The sequence below is a fragment of the Mauremys reevesii genome, linkage group 5, assembly GCF_016161935.1.
Source record: "Mauremys reevesii isolate NIE-2019 linkage group 5, ASM1616193v1, whole genome shotgun sequence".
Classification (NCBI taxonomy): Eukaryota; Metazoa; Chordata; order Testudines; family Geoemydidae; genus Mauremys; species Mauremys reevesii.
In genome coordinates, this window is record NC_052627.1 from 77,820,251 (window position 1) to 77,833,630 (window position 13,380).

The window sequence follows — 13,380 nt, forward strand, 5'->3', positions numbered from 1 at the left end:
CTATAGGTTTCAGAAATAAAAGCAGGATGAAGACAGTCATTAAAAACAGCAGTAATTTTTGAATGTCACAATTTAAACACTTTAAGTTATTGAAGTGTCATGAGTTTATTATTCCTAATTTATTAATACAGTCATTTGGGATACACTTGTATGTCTCTGTCCCTGCACACCATCACCTTCCCTCCCTGAAACATGAGCTATTTTACAAAATATATTGGCTTTGTTTCATCAGTAAAATACCTAGAGTATGTAGCAAAAGTCAAGAGGCTAGAAACAGCAGTGAATTGAATCAGGTGCTGTATTCTTGCACATATTTGAAATAAAAGCGCACATTTGTTTGTCTTTAGTCATTAAACTAAGTCAGAAGATTTAATAAAGACCAACTGAGCCCCTATTCCCATTTAATGAACAACTTTTTATTCTTGAGGGAAGTCTTTCCTTTTGCCATGACAGGTGACATCTGGATGGGAAAATATCCTGTTGTTTAGGACTCTAGCCAGAACAGAAAAAGATAATCCCGACAAGTACTTGTTATTGCTTTTACACTTTGGTAAAGCAAAAAAGTGTCATTTATATTTAATCCTTTTGATGTGCTGAACTGTCCTTTCTTAGTTTTCAGGTCATGTTATATTTCTTTCTTACCTTAGAACACTTCTGATGTGCTTAAGCATTTGACAAAGCAGTGCTAAACCACAGACTGAAAAGGGGCACTTCAGAGTGCGAAAGAAAAAGAATTCACTAGATCAGAACACATGTGGAGCTTTAACAAAACACCTTGTGTGATACCTGAGGAACTTGTACACTTTAAGAGTGTTTATTTTTAGGTTTTTAAAACATTTCTCACTTTGTTTTTGTTTTTCCCTTAATCAGGACAGAATTTTACCCTAAGGCAGTTAGGAGTTTGTGAACCAGCAACTCGTCGTGGACTGGCATTTTGTGCGGAAATGGGGCTCCCCCACAGAGGTTACTCTATCAGTGCAGGGTCAGATGCTGATACTGAAAATGAAGGAGTGATGTCTCCAGAGCATGCCATGAGACTTTGGGGCAGGGGGGTCAAATCAGGGCGCAGTTCCTGTCTATCAAGCCGTTCCAACTCAGCCCTCACTCTGACTGATACTGAACATGAAAACAAGTCCGACAGTGAGAATGGTAAGTTCTTATATGTGTATAAGTTTATAATTCAACACTTTATTTTCTGTTTTGGTTGATATGATATTTTTAAATTCAAGGAATGACCTTGAATAATGTATTTTTTTCCAGGAAAAATCAATATTCAGTATCGGTCAATTAAATTGCATTACATACACCCATGCAAGTGGTGTACGTGATGTTTTAGCTATAATTTTGAAGAATTTAATTGCACAAAAAATAGAGATTAGTTTTATCTTATCTCAGACCATGTCACCTGTTATCTCTGTGGAATAGTGAAGCAAATGGTTATAAAGTTTATCCTCAAGGCCAGCTTGCAATCAAAGATGTCTTTGTAAATTCCTCTTGAAGACATCTCAAAGAAGTTGCAGAATCTTAGAATGGATGAGTGAGCACACAGAATAGTGTATTAACAGGGCTCAAGTGATTGAAGAACAAATTTGATCATGCTTTAAACTTATGAGTTGATGAGAGCAATTGAAATCATGGTAAAGAGGGGAGTGTGGCCTTTGATGTGCCTTGGGGACTGGATTACTGTGCAATTAAAATCCACAAAAATCTAAACAGCAATTTTGCATGTTGAAGGGAAGAAGTCTTTGTATATTCATTTTTTTGCAGCTAAGTGCATGAAAAGAGGTTAATATAAAATGTAATTATTTTAAAATAAAAAGTTTTTTAAAAATAATCTTACCCTACTTTTGGGTGGTTGAGCAGAACCTGAAATAGTGTTAATAATTAAAGTGCACCAGATATTAGAAGACATGTCCCTTTTAGCTTTCTTGTGGTAACTTTGTTCTAATATTTTCATAGGATTTTTAACATAACCAAAATTGCAGTATGCTGTCTTTATTCCATAAATGACCATATATAAGAAACATAAAGAGAAAATATAGGTGAAGTGGGTATTGAGTACTGAGTAAAATGCAAAGTAGAGAGGTAGTTATTTGTCTAGATGTTTGTTTTATTAATTTACTAACCTTGTTGGCTCAGCTGTGAAATAGAAGAGGCAATTGTATTGCTGTTTGCTCAGTTAAAACAGTGTCTCACTGTGGTAATAAGCAGTTTTTTATATCTGTGTCCTTGACCTTTTGTAAAAAATAGTCTGTCTTGATTTTAAACTAAAAGCCATAGTATGTTCTTGTTGTAACTATTTACAGGAGTACCCTTAATGTTGTAAAGAGGAAATCAAATCAGTATTTTGTTTTTATTCATACCAATTTTTTTTCCCTCTTGTGATTTGTGGTTTAAATGAGGATTGTCAGACTCCTGTATGTGGGAGAAAATATATGATACAGTAGAGGAAGCCAAGGAACGTTTTCTTGTTCTTTCCTTGTTAAACAAGAACATTGAGTGGAGGGAAGTGAGTGTCTGTGCGGGATGGAGTTCTCAAATGGAATACTCTCTTTGTGTTGGACTTCTGATGTATCAAACCTGGAGAGTAAGCTGCTCTTTGTGCGGAATATTTCATATCTCAAATTGGGTAAAGGAGATTTTCTTTGTGAGTTGTGCTTATTCCCATATGTATCTGCCATCATGGAAGTTTAGACCTGTTGGGCTGCTCTTGTTGGCTTTTGATTCTGGATAATTTAGTACCAATGGTGAGCAGGGTGACCAGTCAGAAAATGTGAAAAATCAAGACAGGGTGGGGGGGTAATAGGAACCTATATAAGAAAAAGACCCAAAAATCGGGACTGTCCCTATAAAATTGGGACATCTGGTCACCCTAACAGTGAGTCAACCTAGTGATCTCCCTATTTAGTGGACGGGCCCATGCTGGAGCTCACTACTTCTTAGTGGTTTGCCAGAGCCTAGGTTTTACAAACTTTAGAAAATACTGTAAAACTTCTAGGTAGCCAGGCCTTCATTTAGCCAAAGAGGACTACTTCAGCAGTATTATATTTTAGGATATTATTTTTATAAACCTTGTATTTGTGCCATTTATAAATTCTTAAATAAATAAAATCTGGTTATACCCTGACAATATTATAAGTGGTTTCTACTCTTCTCTGGCTCCAATCATGAATTTAAAATCAGAATTGTGTTTTATTTTTAATACATGAAATAACTGTGAATAAATTGGGAAAACATATTATTCAGCATTGGTAAAATTAGCCAAGCAGACTGTCTGATGTTTTAGATACTGCTTCAAAAAAGAGTTTAGTTACAAAAAAGGATTGCAGCTGATTTATTTATTGAGAGGGAGGCCAACAGTCCAACTTAAGAAGGCACTAGAACTGCTGTGAGGCTAATGAAATTTTGATGGCTTGAATGTCCCATTGGGTTTCAAAACATATTTAACCTAGACCATGTTACAGGTCTCCATTTAAGAGGAGAGACAATGCAAGTTGTGATAGTTTATCTTCTTTGACATTTTGTTTCCATCAAGTGTAGAAGATTCAGATTGAAGTGCATTTTTTTAAAAATACAGAGAATTCAATATGTTAAATGTTCATGGTAAAATATAAAATATAAATATAGTTTAAAATAAGGGGGAAGTAATTCCTGTCATGACATGTTGGTTTTTCTTTTGTGGCAAATCTACAGTATCTGGTTTTGAGTGTAAATACTAATGATTCTGTGATTTATGCCTGCCAATTAATAACAGTCCAAGTAAAATATTGAAATGTGACAAATAAATGTGATGTGGCTCCCTAATGTAAGCTAAAATTATGAGCATGTCCTACAGATTTCAATCCTCTTTGCTATCCCTGTGGTGGTGGTAAAAAGATTGTGACTGAATTCCAAATGTTGGGGTTTTTTCGGTAGTATTTCTGTAGCTGTGTCAGTCCCAGGATATTAGAGAGACAAAGTGGGTGAGGTAGTATCTTTTATTAGACCAACTTTGTTGGTGAGATTAAAAACTAATTTCTTTCACCAGCAGAATACTATCTCACCCACCTTGTCTCTCTAATATTTTTGTTTTACAAACAACTGCATTTGTATCCCAAATATGCACTTGCAAACCAGATTAGGAGAAAGAATTTGATTTTCAATACGTTATAAAGCAAGAGCTCTAAAACATCATGACATATATTTCCGTCTTCCACAATCATAACTATGGTCCCAGTCCTGCAAGTACTTACTGTTAGGCATAGTGTTCACTGTCATAAATAGTCCCATTGACTTACTGTCATAAGTAGGCCAAATTCATGGGACCATTCATGATAGTAAGCCCCGTGACCCATAGAAAAGGTTTGCAAACTTGGGCTTAAGTGTGCTACAGTTTGTATGCAATTTGTACTTGGTGGCTCTCCCCTTAAAAAACTGGGAATCAGAGCTTGGTTTTCATTCTCAGCCGCCATTTCCTCCTTACTCCAGTTTTTTAACTTAGTTGTGCACACTGCCTCTTGGAGACTGTAGTGATTGGCCCCTAACTACATGTCCCCAAGGATGGTGCCTCTAGCCTCTACTAGCTAAAAATAATACCAAATCAGAGTCTTACCCAGCCTGGTGTTATATTACTTAACTACCCAATCTCATTAGAAGATAATTTAAATGTTGCAAGCTGTTTGCACAATGGAAAAAGTAATTCCCTGAAGACATTATTTTTGACTTACCAGAGTGTTAGCAATATACCTATTTCTAAGACCCCACTAATGCCACACTAATTCATGCATAATATTGGAAGGATTAAGAGCTTTAGTCACAAAACAATGCTGTTAGAGGATTAAATTGCAGAATTTTAAGTAAACTGGTAGCATACCATATAGAAACCAGCATTTTTCAGGAAACCTTTTAATTGCTTTCCAAGCACAGTGGAAGAGGTTCGTTCTCTCCTCATTGTCGTAGGTGATTGTTGAATGAATAAAGCCAAAGAAAGGTATTTTCTTTCTTCTTGATGGAAGGTTCTCATTTCAGTTCCACATGTGACTTTTAGAAAGAGATTACACTAGGTTGGTTATGTCAGCCCACCAGAAGAAGGATTGAGTCTTAAAATCACATCCACTAATCTGGGAAACCTACCAACAAGTACAAACTGATGAGTTGGTTGGGATATAGTGAGTATGCATATTCATGTCATGCTGTTCCTCTGCTCACCCTGCAGGATCGTTTGGAGCCAAACGTGTGATTGAAATGAACATGTTCTTTGCTCTTTACAGTTTCATTCTCCAGATGGTTCATAGGAATGGAGCCAGCACAACATACATGCATGCATTCCTTCACGTTATGTACATGCCTAGGTCAATGAAATATGTATGTGGTTTGCTTGTTCTAGTAGCTGCAGCTTTGAAATTGTTGCAGCCCTTCTTTTAGAGGACTATGAGTGATTTTTGTTTTGTTAGTGTGCGTTCTAAACTACTAGGGCACCAGTTTAAAATTGGAAAATATTATTTTAGAGATGTGGGAAAAGGGATTATAGATTTTATCATATCCAGGATTAACTCCAAAACCAATCTTTGTGATTCTCCTTTCCCAAAGAGAAAATAGAATAAATATAATTAACCAAGCCATAGCTTAAATTTACAACATACACTAGCAGAAGGGGACACACTTTAGGTCCAGGAGCTGCTTGTTATATAATCTCTGTGGTGTACACATAACATGATGGAACAGCATGGCATAAATACCTTTTATAGGGTGACAGACCAGTTTTAGGTCTATCCATCTTAACAATACCTTTTTCAAATTCCTTTTTGAACCTCTGCAACAGAGTAAGCAAAATGCCTGTTTTTTCCACTTTCTTAGTGTTAACCCATAAATATAATATGAAATATAACCTCATTCAGTGCATCTCTAATTCTAATAAGATTCTGTTATATAACAGTAAAATAATTCTGAATTTAATCTTATTACTTATTTATGAGGTTTTCTCAAAAGTCATTATGATGTCTGGAATTTACTGTTTTTGAATACTATTTTTTATTTACATATAATACTATGTATTCTCAGATGACAGAAATGCCAAAGGTAACCTGCTGATGCTTTGCAGAAGACAGCCTAATAAACTAATTGTATTTCTTCTCTACACATTTTTCCTGTTCCTCTGCATGCTTTTTCCTGTTCTTTAATGAATGTTTTCAAGACTGATTTGAGACTGAACTATATTATTGCACGTTTTATTTTAAAATGGGCCATACCAAAGTAATATTTAAGTGGAATCATTATATACTACAGGTTGAGAAAATAGAGGCTGTAGGACTTTTGCTATGAAAGTTACTGTAATATTAGCATTCTTCTAATCATAAATCACTTCCAGAGAACTTTTGGCATATTTTCCCTCTTTTTGACTGAAGGAAACTACAAAAAATTTGTTTCTCAAGTCCACTGAACAAAATATGTTCTACGAACAAAGAAATCTTTTTTAAAAAACCCTGATATCTCATTTTTGTGTAAGTTGTAAATGTCCCTTTAATTTTGGGGTTGCAATGAAAGCAAAGCATGCTGCGCACATATCAAAACTGATGATGTGTGCTGTTTTGATTTTGAATGTGTTTTTGATGTCCTTGAAAAATCACAGTGGTAGCAGTAAAATTGCTTTAATTAATGAATTGAAGAGCAACAAATCTGCTGAATCAGGCTTATTGATGTAATTATCACTGGAATAGAAAGGAAAAAAAATCTGTCAGAGCTCTGGGACTTTATTTTGGTTGTTGTCATTTGAGAGATATTTAAGTACTTTGGAGAAATTTATATCTTATAGTTTACAGAAACATTGCTTTTATTTGCTAACAAAAATAATATTTGATATCCAGACACCATCTTGTGTGTGTGTGTGTGTGTAATCAAAATAATGGAAGGTTCAGTTAAGAAATAGAGATGTTGATACACAAGTTTATATCCATCCTTTGTTAAATATCAGGTTTTATTAACTAGTAATGTGCAATCAGATTCTGATTTTTAGTAACAGATTAAAGTCACAATCACTCTTTGGTAGTGTGATCCTGAAAGGTAACCAAATAATTTTTCAACCTTATGAATTAACCTGCCATTTCCATCCTGAGTATCAGGAATGACCATAAGCATCAGCCCTTCTGTCCAGGACAAATTCCAAGTTGAGCAATTACATTCTGATTGCAGCTGGTTGGGAATTCTTTGAATTTTTTTTGTCAGAAAATACTGGTTTGGCAAAACCAGAATTGTTTGTGTGAAAAAGTTGATTTTGTTGAATTTCCCATTTTGAAAAAAAATGGGATTTTTTTTTTGAAATTGTTGGAATGTCCCATTGCAATATTTTCTAAAGTTCTTTTTTTCAGATTGAAACAGCTTTTTTTTTTTTTGAAAGGACAACTGTTTCCCATCCAGCTCTACTTCCGAATGCCTCAATGTCTTCCATAGTTTCCATTGCATGTGCCCCATTCTTCTCTAAAATTGTTGTGCAGTGTTGCTGTATACAATTAACTGTTGCATTCTCATATCTGCCCATGGGTGTTCATATTTGAGTCCTGAATAAAAAGAGGTGACCAGAAGGCTGATCCAAACTCCATTGAAGCCAGTCGGCTTTCATTAAGCGCCAAGTGTATAGAGTAGTTTGTGATTCTGTAAAGCACTTTGAAGCTTTCAAAAGGTTAATTAACCTCTTATATAAAAAGGATTAGTTTATACAGTTACAAAAGTAATCATGCAAGAGTTGGGACTGAAAAGGAATAATAGTGTAAACAATAGAACTCATGAGAAATTTTTTAACAATGTTTTTTCATTGTTTCTCAAGTCCAGGGGGGGAGACCCACCCTAGAACCACCAATATAACCTGGTGGTTAGAGCATTCACATGGGATGTTGGAGATCCAGGTTTAAGTCTCCTGTGCTGCAGAGTGCTGGTAGTGATTATTGCACATATACTAATTATGGAAACTACGTCTAAAGACTTAGACTCATAGACTCAGACTTATGTAATGGCTGAACAGGAGACATAGAAAACCTCCTTTTTCTCCACTATAATCAGAAGACTTGGATTCTGTTCCTGGCTCTTTCACTGGTCTACTGTGTGATACTGGACATTCACTTTACCATGTCTCGGTTTTCCTATCTGCAAAATGAAGATAATGATCTTTACCTACCTTTTGTAAAGTTCTTTGACATTTATGGATGAAAAGCACTATATAAAAGTTGAATATCATTATGGTGTCTATAAGGGCCTGTAAGCTGGTACAGACTCACCCGGTGGCGCCTCCTGCTGGTTGTCCTCAGGAATTAGGTCTTCAACTCAGGAGCACCCTCTGCAGGCAGGTGATTCGCTTGCTCTTGGCCCCCATGTCCCTCCCAGGACCCCAGTGCCCTTATCTCAGGGTTCTGCCTCCTGCAGTACCCCACAGTCTTACTGGGTTTCCCCACCCTAGGGGAACCCCACCCCCTATCCCCACATTGCCTCAGTTGTGGCTACTGCCAGTCTCTGTTTAGCCCCGATGCCTGGGGCGGACTGCAGTGTATCAGCTGATCATCACAGGCAACAAGGGGTTTGGACTGGCTGCCTTTACCCACCCTCTGGCTGCCCCCCCTGCAAGCCCACTACTTAGGAGGCCTCGAACTAGGCCCTGCAGCCTGGGGAGTTGCTGGCCTAGGGCTTCCCAGTTCCTAAGGCTTCCCCCAGCCCTGCCTCACTCTAGGTCTCCTGGGTGGGTTCCCCTAGCAGCCAGGCCTGTCTCCCTCTCAAGTCAGAGCGAGACTGCTCCCTCTGGCTTCCCTGGCCTTCTTATAAGGCCCAGTTGCTTAGTTTGGGGGTGTGGCCCCAGCTGTAGCCACTTCCCCCAATCAGCCAGGGTTTTAGTCCCTTGCCCAGCCCCAGCCCTCTGCAGGGCTTTTCCAACCCCTTCCGGGCAAGAGTGGGTGTTCACCCCGCTACAGGGCCCAATGAACCAGCCTATATTCTACCCTGTTCCCAAGGGCCGCCGGGGATATCTGCTGGCGGCTCCTTCCTGGGGCCGTGAGCACGGGCGTGTATTTGGCGCGGTTTACCCCGCCTCAGACACCTGCCCCTTCTGCGGCGTGAGGGAGACCCTGGAGCACGTTTACTTAGACTGCGCCAGGTTGCAGCCCCTATATCGGCTCCTCACGAATATACTGTTGCGTTTCTGGCTGCACTTTTCCCCTCACCTCCTTCTCTATGCACTTCCTATCCGTGGCCCCACACAGTCACGGGACCTCTTGGTCAACCTCCTCCTCGCCCTGGCTAAAATGGCCATCTACGCAACCATGGAGAGAAGGTTGGCCAATAGAGACTCCTGTGACTGTGGGGCTTGGCTCCGATCCTCTGTCCGTTCACGTATCTGGGCAGAGTTCCTCTGGGCGGCATCCACTGGCTCCCTTCGAAGAACAGTGGGTGCTGTCCGGGGTTCTCTGCTTGGTGTCCCCATCAGGCTCCCTTCTTATAACCCTCTGACCGCACTCCTGTCCCTGTTCTTTTATTAGTTGTCCCCCGAAATCAGTGGGTTTCTGAGGTCCTGTAGATCCTCCCCTTAGGCTATGGGGGGGATCCTTAAGCCCGCCCACTTCCCGGAACCCAATAGGTACAGGGCCCAATGAACAATAGTAGATAGCCTGGTGAACCTAGGCTTTGGTTGCTCTGAAATGGAACTGAATATTTCTTGTTGTAGGGAGTTTTCTGTGTAGTCTGGAAATAGGATTGACTAAATTCAGACTGGATTGGCCACAATTGTCATTAGTAGAACCAAGTCAGGAGGAATAAGCCTAACCCAACTTTTCTTGCTGAGTTTGAGACAATTCCTTTGATATCATCTGAATATGCTAGGGACCTGTAAATTAGACCCTGATCCTTATGATGGTAAAATCTACAGCAGAAGGTATGGGTTCTTTTGTGGAGATTGTTAGAGTCCCTCCCCACAAAGGCAACCTAGCCTGGCATCTCTCAAGGCCCCTGTTCAAGAAACTATATCTTAATGTTGGTCTGTTACCTTCCCAATGGCCAGAAATTGGAGCTTGAATGAGAGCAAATTTTTGTTGAGGCTCAGATGAGACAAGATGGAAACAATGATAACAGGCAAAGAGAAGCTCTTGGAGAAGGCGGCAGGGTTGATACCTTTCCCTGTTATTGACAGTAGACGCCAAAGGTGTGCCTGTTAAGATGGTTCATTATATCTATAACTCTTCTGGATTCCTGAATTCTCCGAGAGTCCCACGTGACTGAAATAGCTTTTTGCTATCAGGGTTTGGTTAGAAAATAGCACCAAATTCCCTTTGATATAGACTTTGCCATAGTCAGCCCTGCCTCTGACTTTCTGATTGCATTGTGTAGGGAGCACTCAGAAACTGCAGTCAGCAGGGAATTCTGCAGCTCACTTGCTTAGCCGCTTTAGCTACAAAGAACATATTTCACTTATTCTTCATTTACTGGATGTTCTTGTTTTTTATTTGCTTTCAGTACAGTGCAAGGAGGTTTTTAGTGTATAAAACTCGATACAGTTGGGTCCTGCGAGCTTGTGGCAGTTGATATCAGATTAGATGTGTGTGCTAACAGCCCATAGATTTACATTGTTAGGGAATAGGCACAGGCTGTTATCAATTAAGGGCCCTCAACTTTGTGATCAATTCCTGCCAGTGGTCCACCAAAGCTGCAGTTTATTGACCCTAGGGCAGGATGGAAGGCTAATTGAGCCACACAGGCTTTTAAAGTGTGGGGAGGCTGTGATACTATTGTACTGTTGAGCCCTTTTGATTAGTATCAGTGGTGCAAGTAAGCTGGTATGGTCAGGTATGCTGTACCATTAAGACATTTACTGCCCGTACCACCTACTGGAAAATACATTTTCAGAACCCAGGGCTCTCCTGGGAACTGAAGTGGTGAAAGGAGAAGAACGTGGGGCTGCTGCTCCCAGGAGCCAGTGTCCCGTGCCAGCAGCTCCTCTGGTGTGGCTGTACCGTCACCAATCCTTCCACACAGCTGCATCTACTGTCTGTACAGCCCTGCCAGAGGAGAGGGCTGGGGGCGGTACAGCTGCGCCAGAGGAGCTGCCGGTGCAGGGAGCTGGCTCCTGAGAGTGGCAGCCCCACATTCTGCTCCTTTCGCCACTGAGGTTCCTGGGAGAGACCTGTGGTTCAGCGGATACCAATTTCTGTCTGCAGATATCCGCATCTTCAGGTATAAATTTGTATCCACACAGGGCTCTTGTCACAGAATTTTTTTTGGGGTGGGGATGGCACCATACCAGTAAGAGTTAAAATCTACTTGCACCACTGGTCAGTATTAATGTGTCATGTCTTATTTTTAAGTGTTACGTGGTGTTTATTCCCATTTTTATAGCTTTAGAGTGATATTTAGGTCCTCTCAAAAAATCAGCAGGCTTGCAACCTCTTTTTCCCTGCAGAATCCAAATGAATGCTGGGGTGGGTAGGTGTTGAGCAGAAAATTCAAGGACAAACTTCAAAACCTCAGGTCGGTTTGCATTTTTAACGTTATAATGCTTTCTATCTCATTTCCCTTCTCTTTTTAATTGAAAACTGAAGGTAGACCTGGCAAAACTAAGCGTGCCCCATAGCCACAGACTTTGTGGTTCCTAGAGGCCAGCTCTATGAAGCTGGGAGACGTGACCAACTTTGTTTTCTCTGCATCAACTAAACTTAATATCTGGATATTTAGTACAAACAGCCAAAAGAATTTCATAAAAATGTTTCAGGAACTGGCAGCTATTAAGTAGGGGAAATGATAGTTTGTACCTGTTGCAAAAAGAAAGACTGAAATAATATTGTATTGTGGAAAAAAGGTCTTGTCTTTTTTAGAAAGCAAAATGAGCAATGCAGAACAGTATTTCTATCTACAGTCCTAAAACTCCAACAGATATGTCTGCTTATACCAGACCTGTAACATGATAGGCAGACCCCACACAAATGGTGAGGCCAGACTCCTGTATTTAATTGTATGTAGTAGATTCCCCTGAATAAGGAAAGTCCTGCCCCATCATGTCATATTCCCCACCTATACTGGATATGGGAGCAAACTGAAAGCCCAAGTCATTGCTGTCCCAGTACTGTGGGAATGACTATTGCTTGTTAAAAACATTATCCTGAATGTCACCTAATGATGATATCTCTGAGAGAAGACAAATCAGCAAATTACTGGCTTTCTTTTCCCCGTTGTCTTATACTATCAACAGATAGCTTTTCCCACACGCTCCCTTAACATTACCCAACTCCTCCCTCTGCCCCATAAATTTCCCCTTTCATAGTGGTATGAGAATACTAATCAACTCTCAATACTGAAGAGATTTGTTATACCTGCAGGCTTCACTACGCTGCCATTCCTGCTTGTCATCCTGATGCTTTCAAGCCAGTTTCAGTATATCTCTCTGTCATTCAGCCTGCTGTCTCCAAGTTATCAGCAGATGGTCATAGTTGCCAACTGAGCATGTGAGCTTCTCCTGCTTACATATCATCCTCCCACACATCAGTTTGCGGTGATCTTCCCCCTGCCTTTACTGATGCCGTCATTATGAATGGACCCACCTAAACTCCACACTGCAGCATTATTCACTAAGGTGCCAGGAATTTTGCAGGTCTTGGGCAAGAGCCATTGTTTTCTTCCTCTGCAAAATGTATTAGAAATCTCTGAAACAGTGTCACGATAGATTGCATTGGTGGCCTTCCTGCCAGCTCCTCTCTTCCCGTCGTCTTTCCTATCTCAACCCATGAAAAAACTTGTAGGCTGAAATATTCTTTTTGTGGCCTCAGAGAAAGCAACTAGTTTTGCTGCTCTGCAGGCTCTTTAATCTCTGTTCCTTGCTTGCAAAAAAGCCTTTCCTGCCTTGTCTTCACTATTTACAGCAACATGTTAGCCCTAAGATACTGTCTGTTTCTGGCAAATAGCCCCTTTTTTCCTTTTAATTGGAATCACAGCCTACCAGTTAAGAAGTGGTTTCCCTCAACCACTCCCCCCTTAAACTCCTAAATTTAAAGTAAATTATTTTTGTTAATTTTTTTTAATTAATTTTCTTTGAAGGTATAAATAGCCTCCAAAACCACCTAAACTTAGGAGAGTATTGGATTGTCTATACTCCCTATAACAGTATTACACAATACTTGAAGTCAGTGAAGCTCAGTACAGGAGTCCACCCTCATGGAGGAGCTTGCAGTATCAAGGTCTGAACGGGCAGTGAAGCATCTTTGCTTTTTTTTTAATCTATATATCGAATCTATATGCCTTATAGATATATACACATAGTGAAGACCTTTACCTGTATGCACAAAAGTGAGTGTTTTGAAACCTAGGCTGTGTAGTATAATTTTATATCAAATAAAGATGACTAAAATTTGTAAAGTATATCAACATAAAATGAAATCCAAA

The 13,380-nt window shown here is 39.7% G+C and overlaps 1 protein-coding gene across 1 annotated transcript in view; it reads left to right on the top strand.

Annotated features, from left to right (window-relative positions):
* Nucleotides 1-13,380, top strand: part of TENM3 (teneurin transmembrane protein 3) — a 2,204,264-nt gene that overhangs the window by 1,751,648 nt on the left and 439,236 nt on the right. The window contains exon 15 of the mRNA XM_039540233.1: nucleotides 871-1,149. Coding sequence (XP_039396167.1) covers nucleotides 871-1,149 — 279 coding nt within the window. The remainder of the gene's footprint in view (nucleotides 1-870; nucleotides 1,150-13,380) is intronic.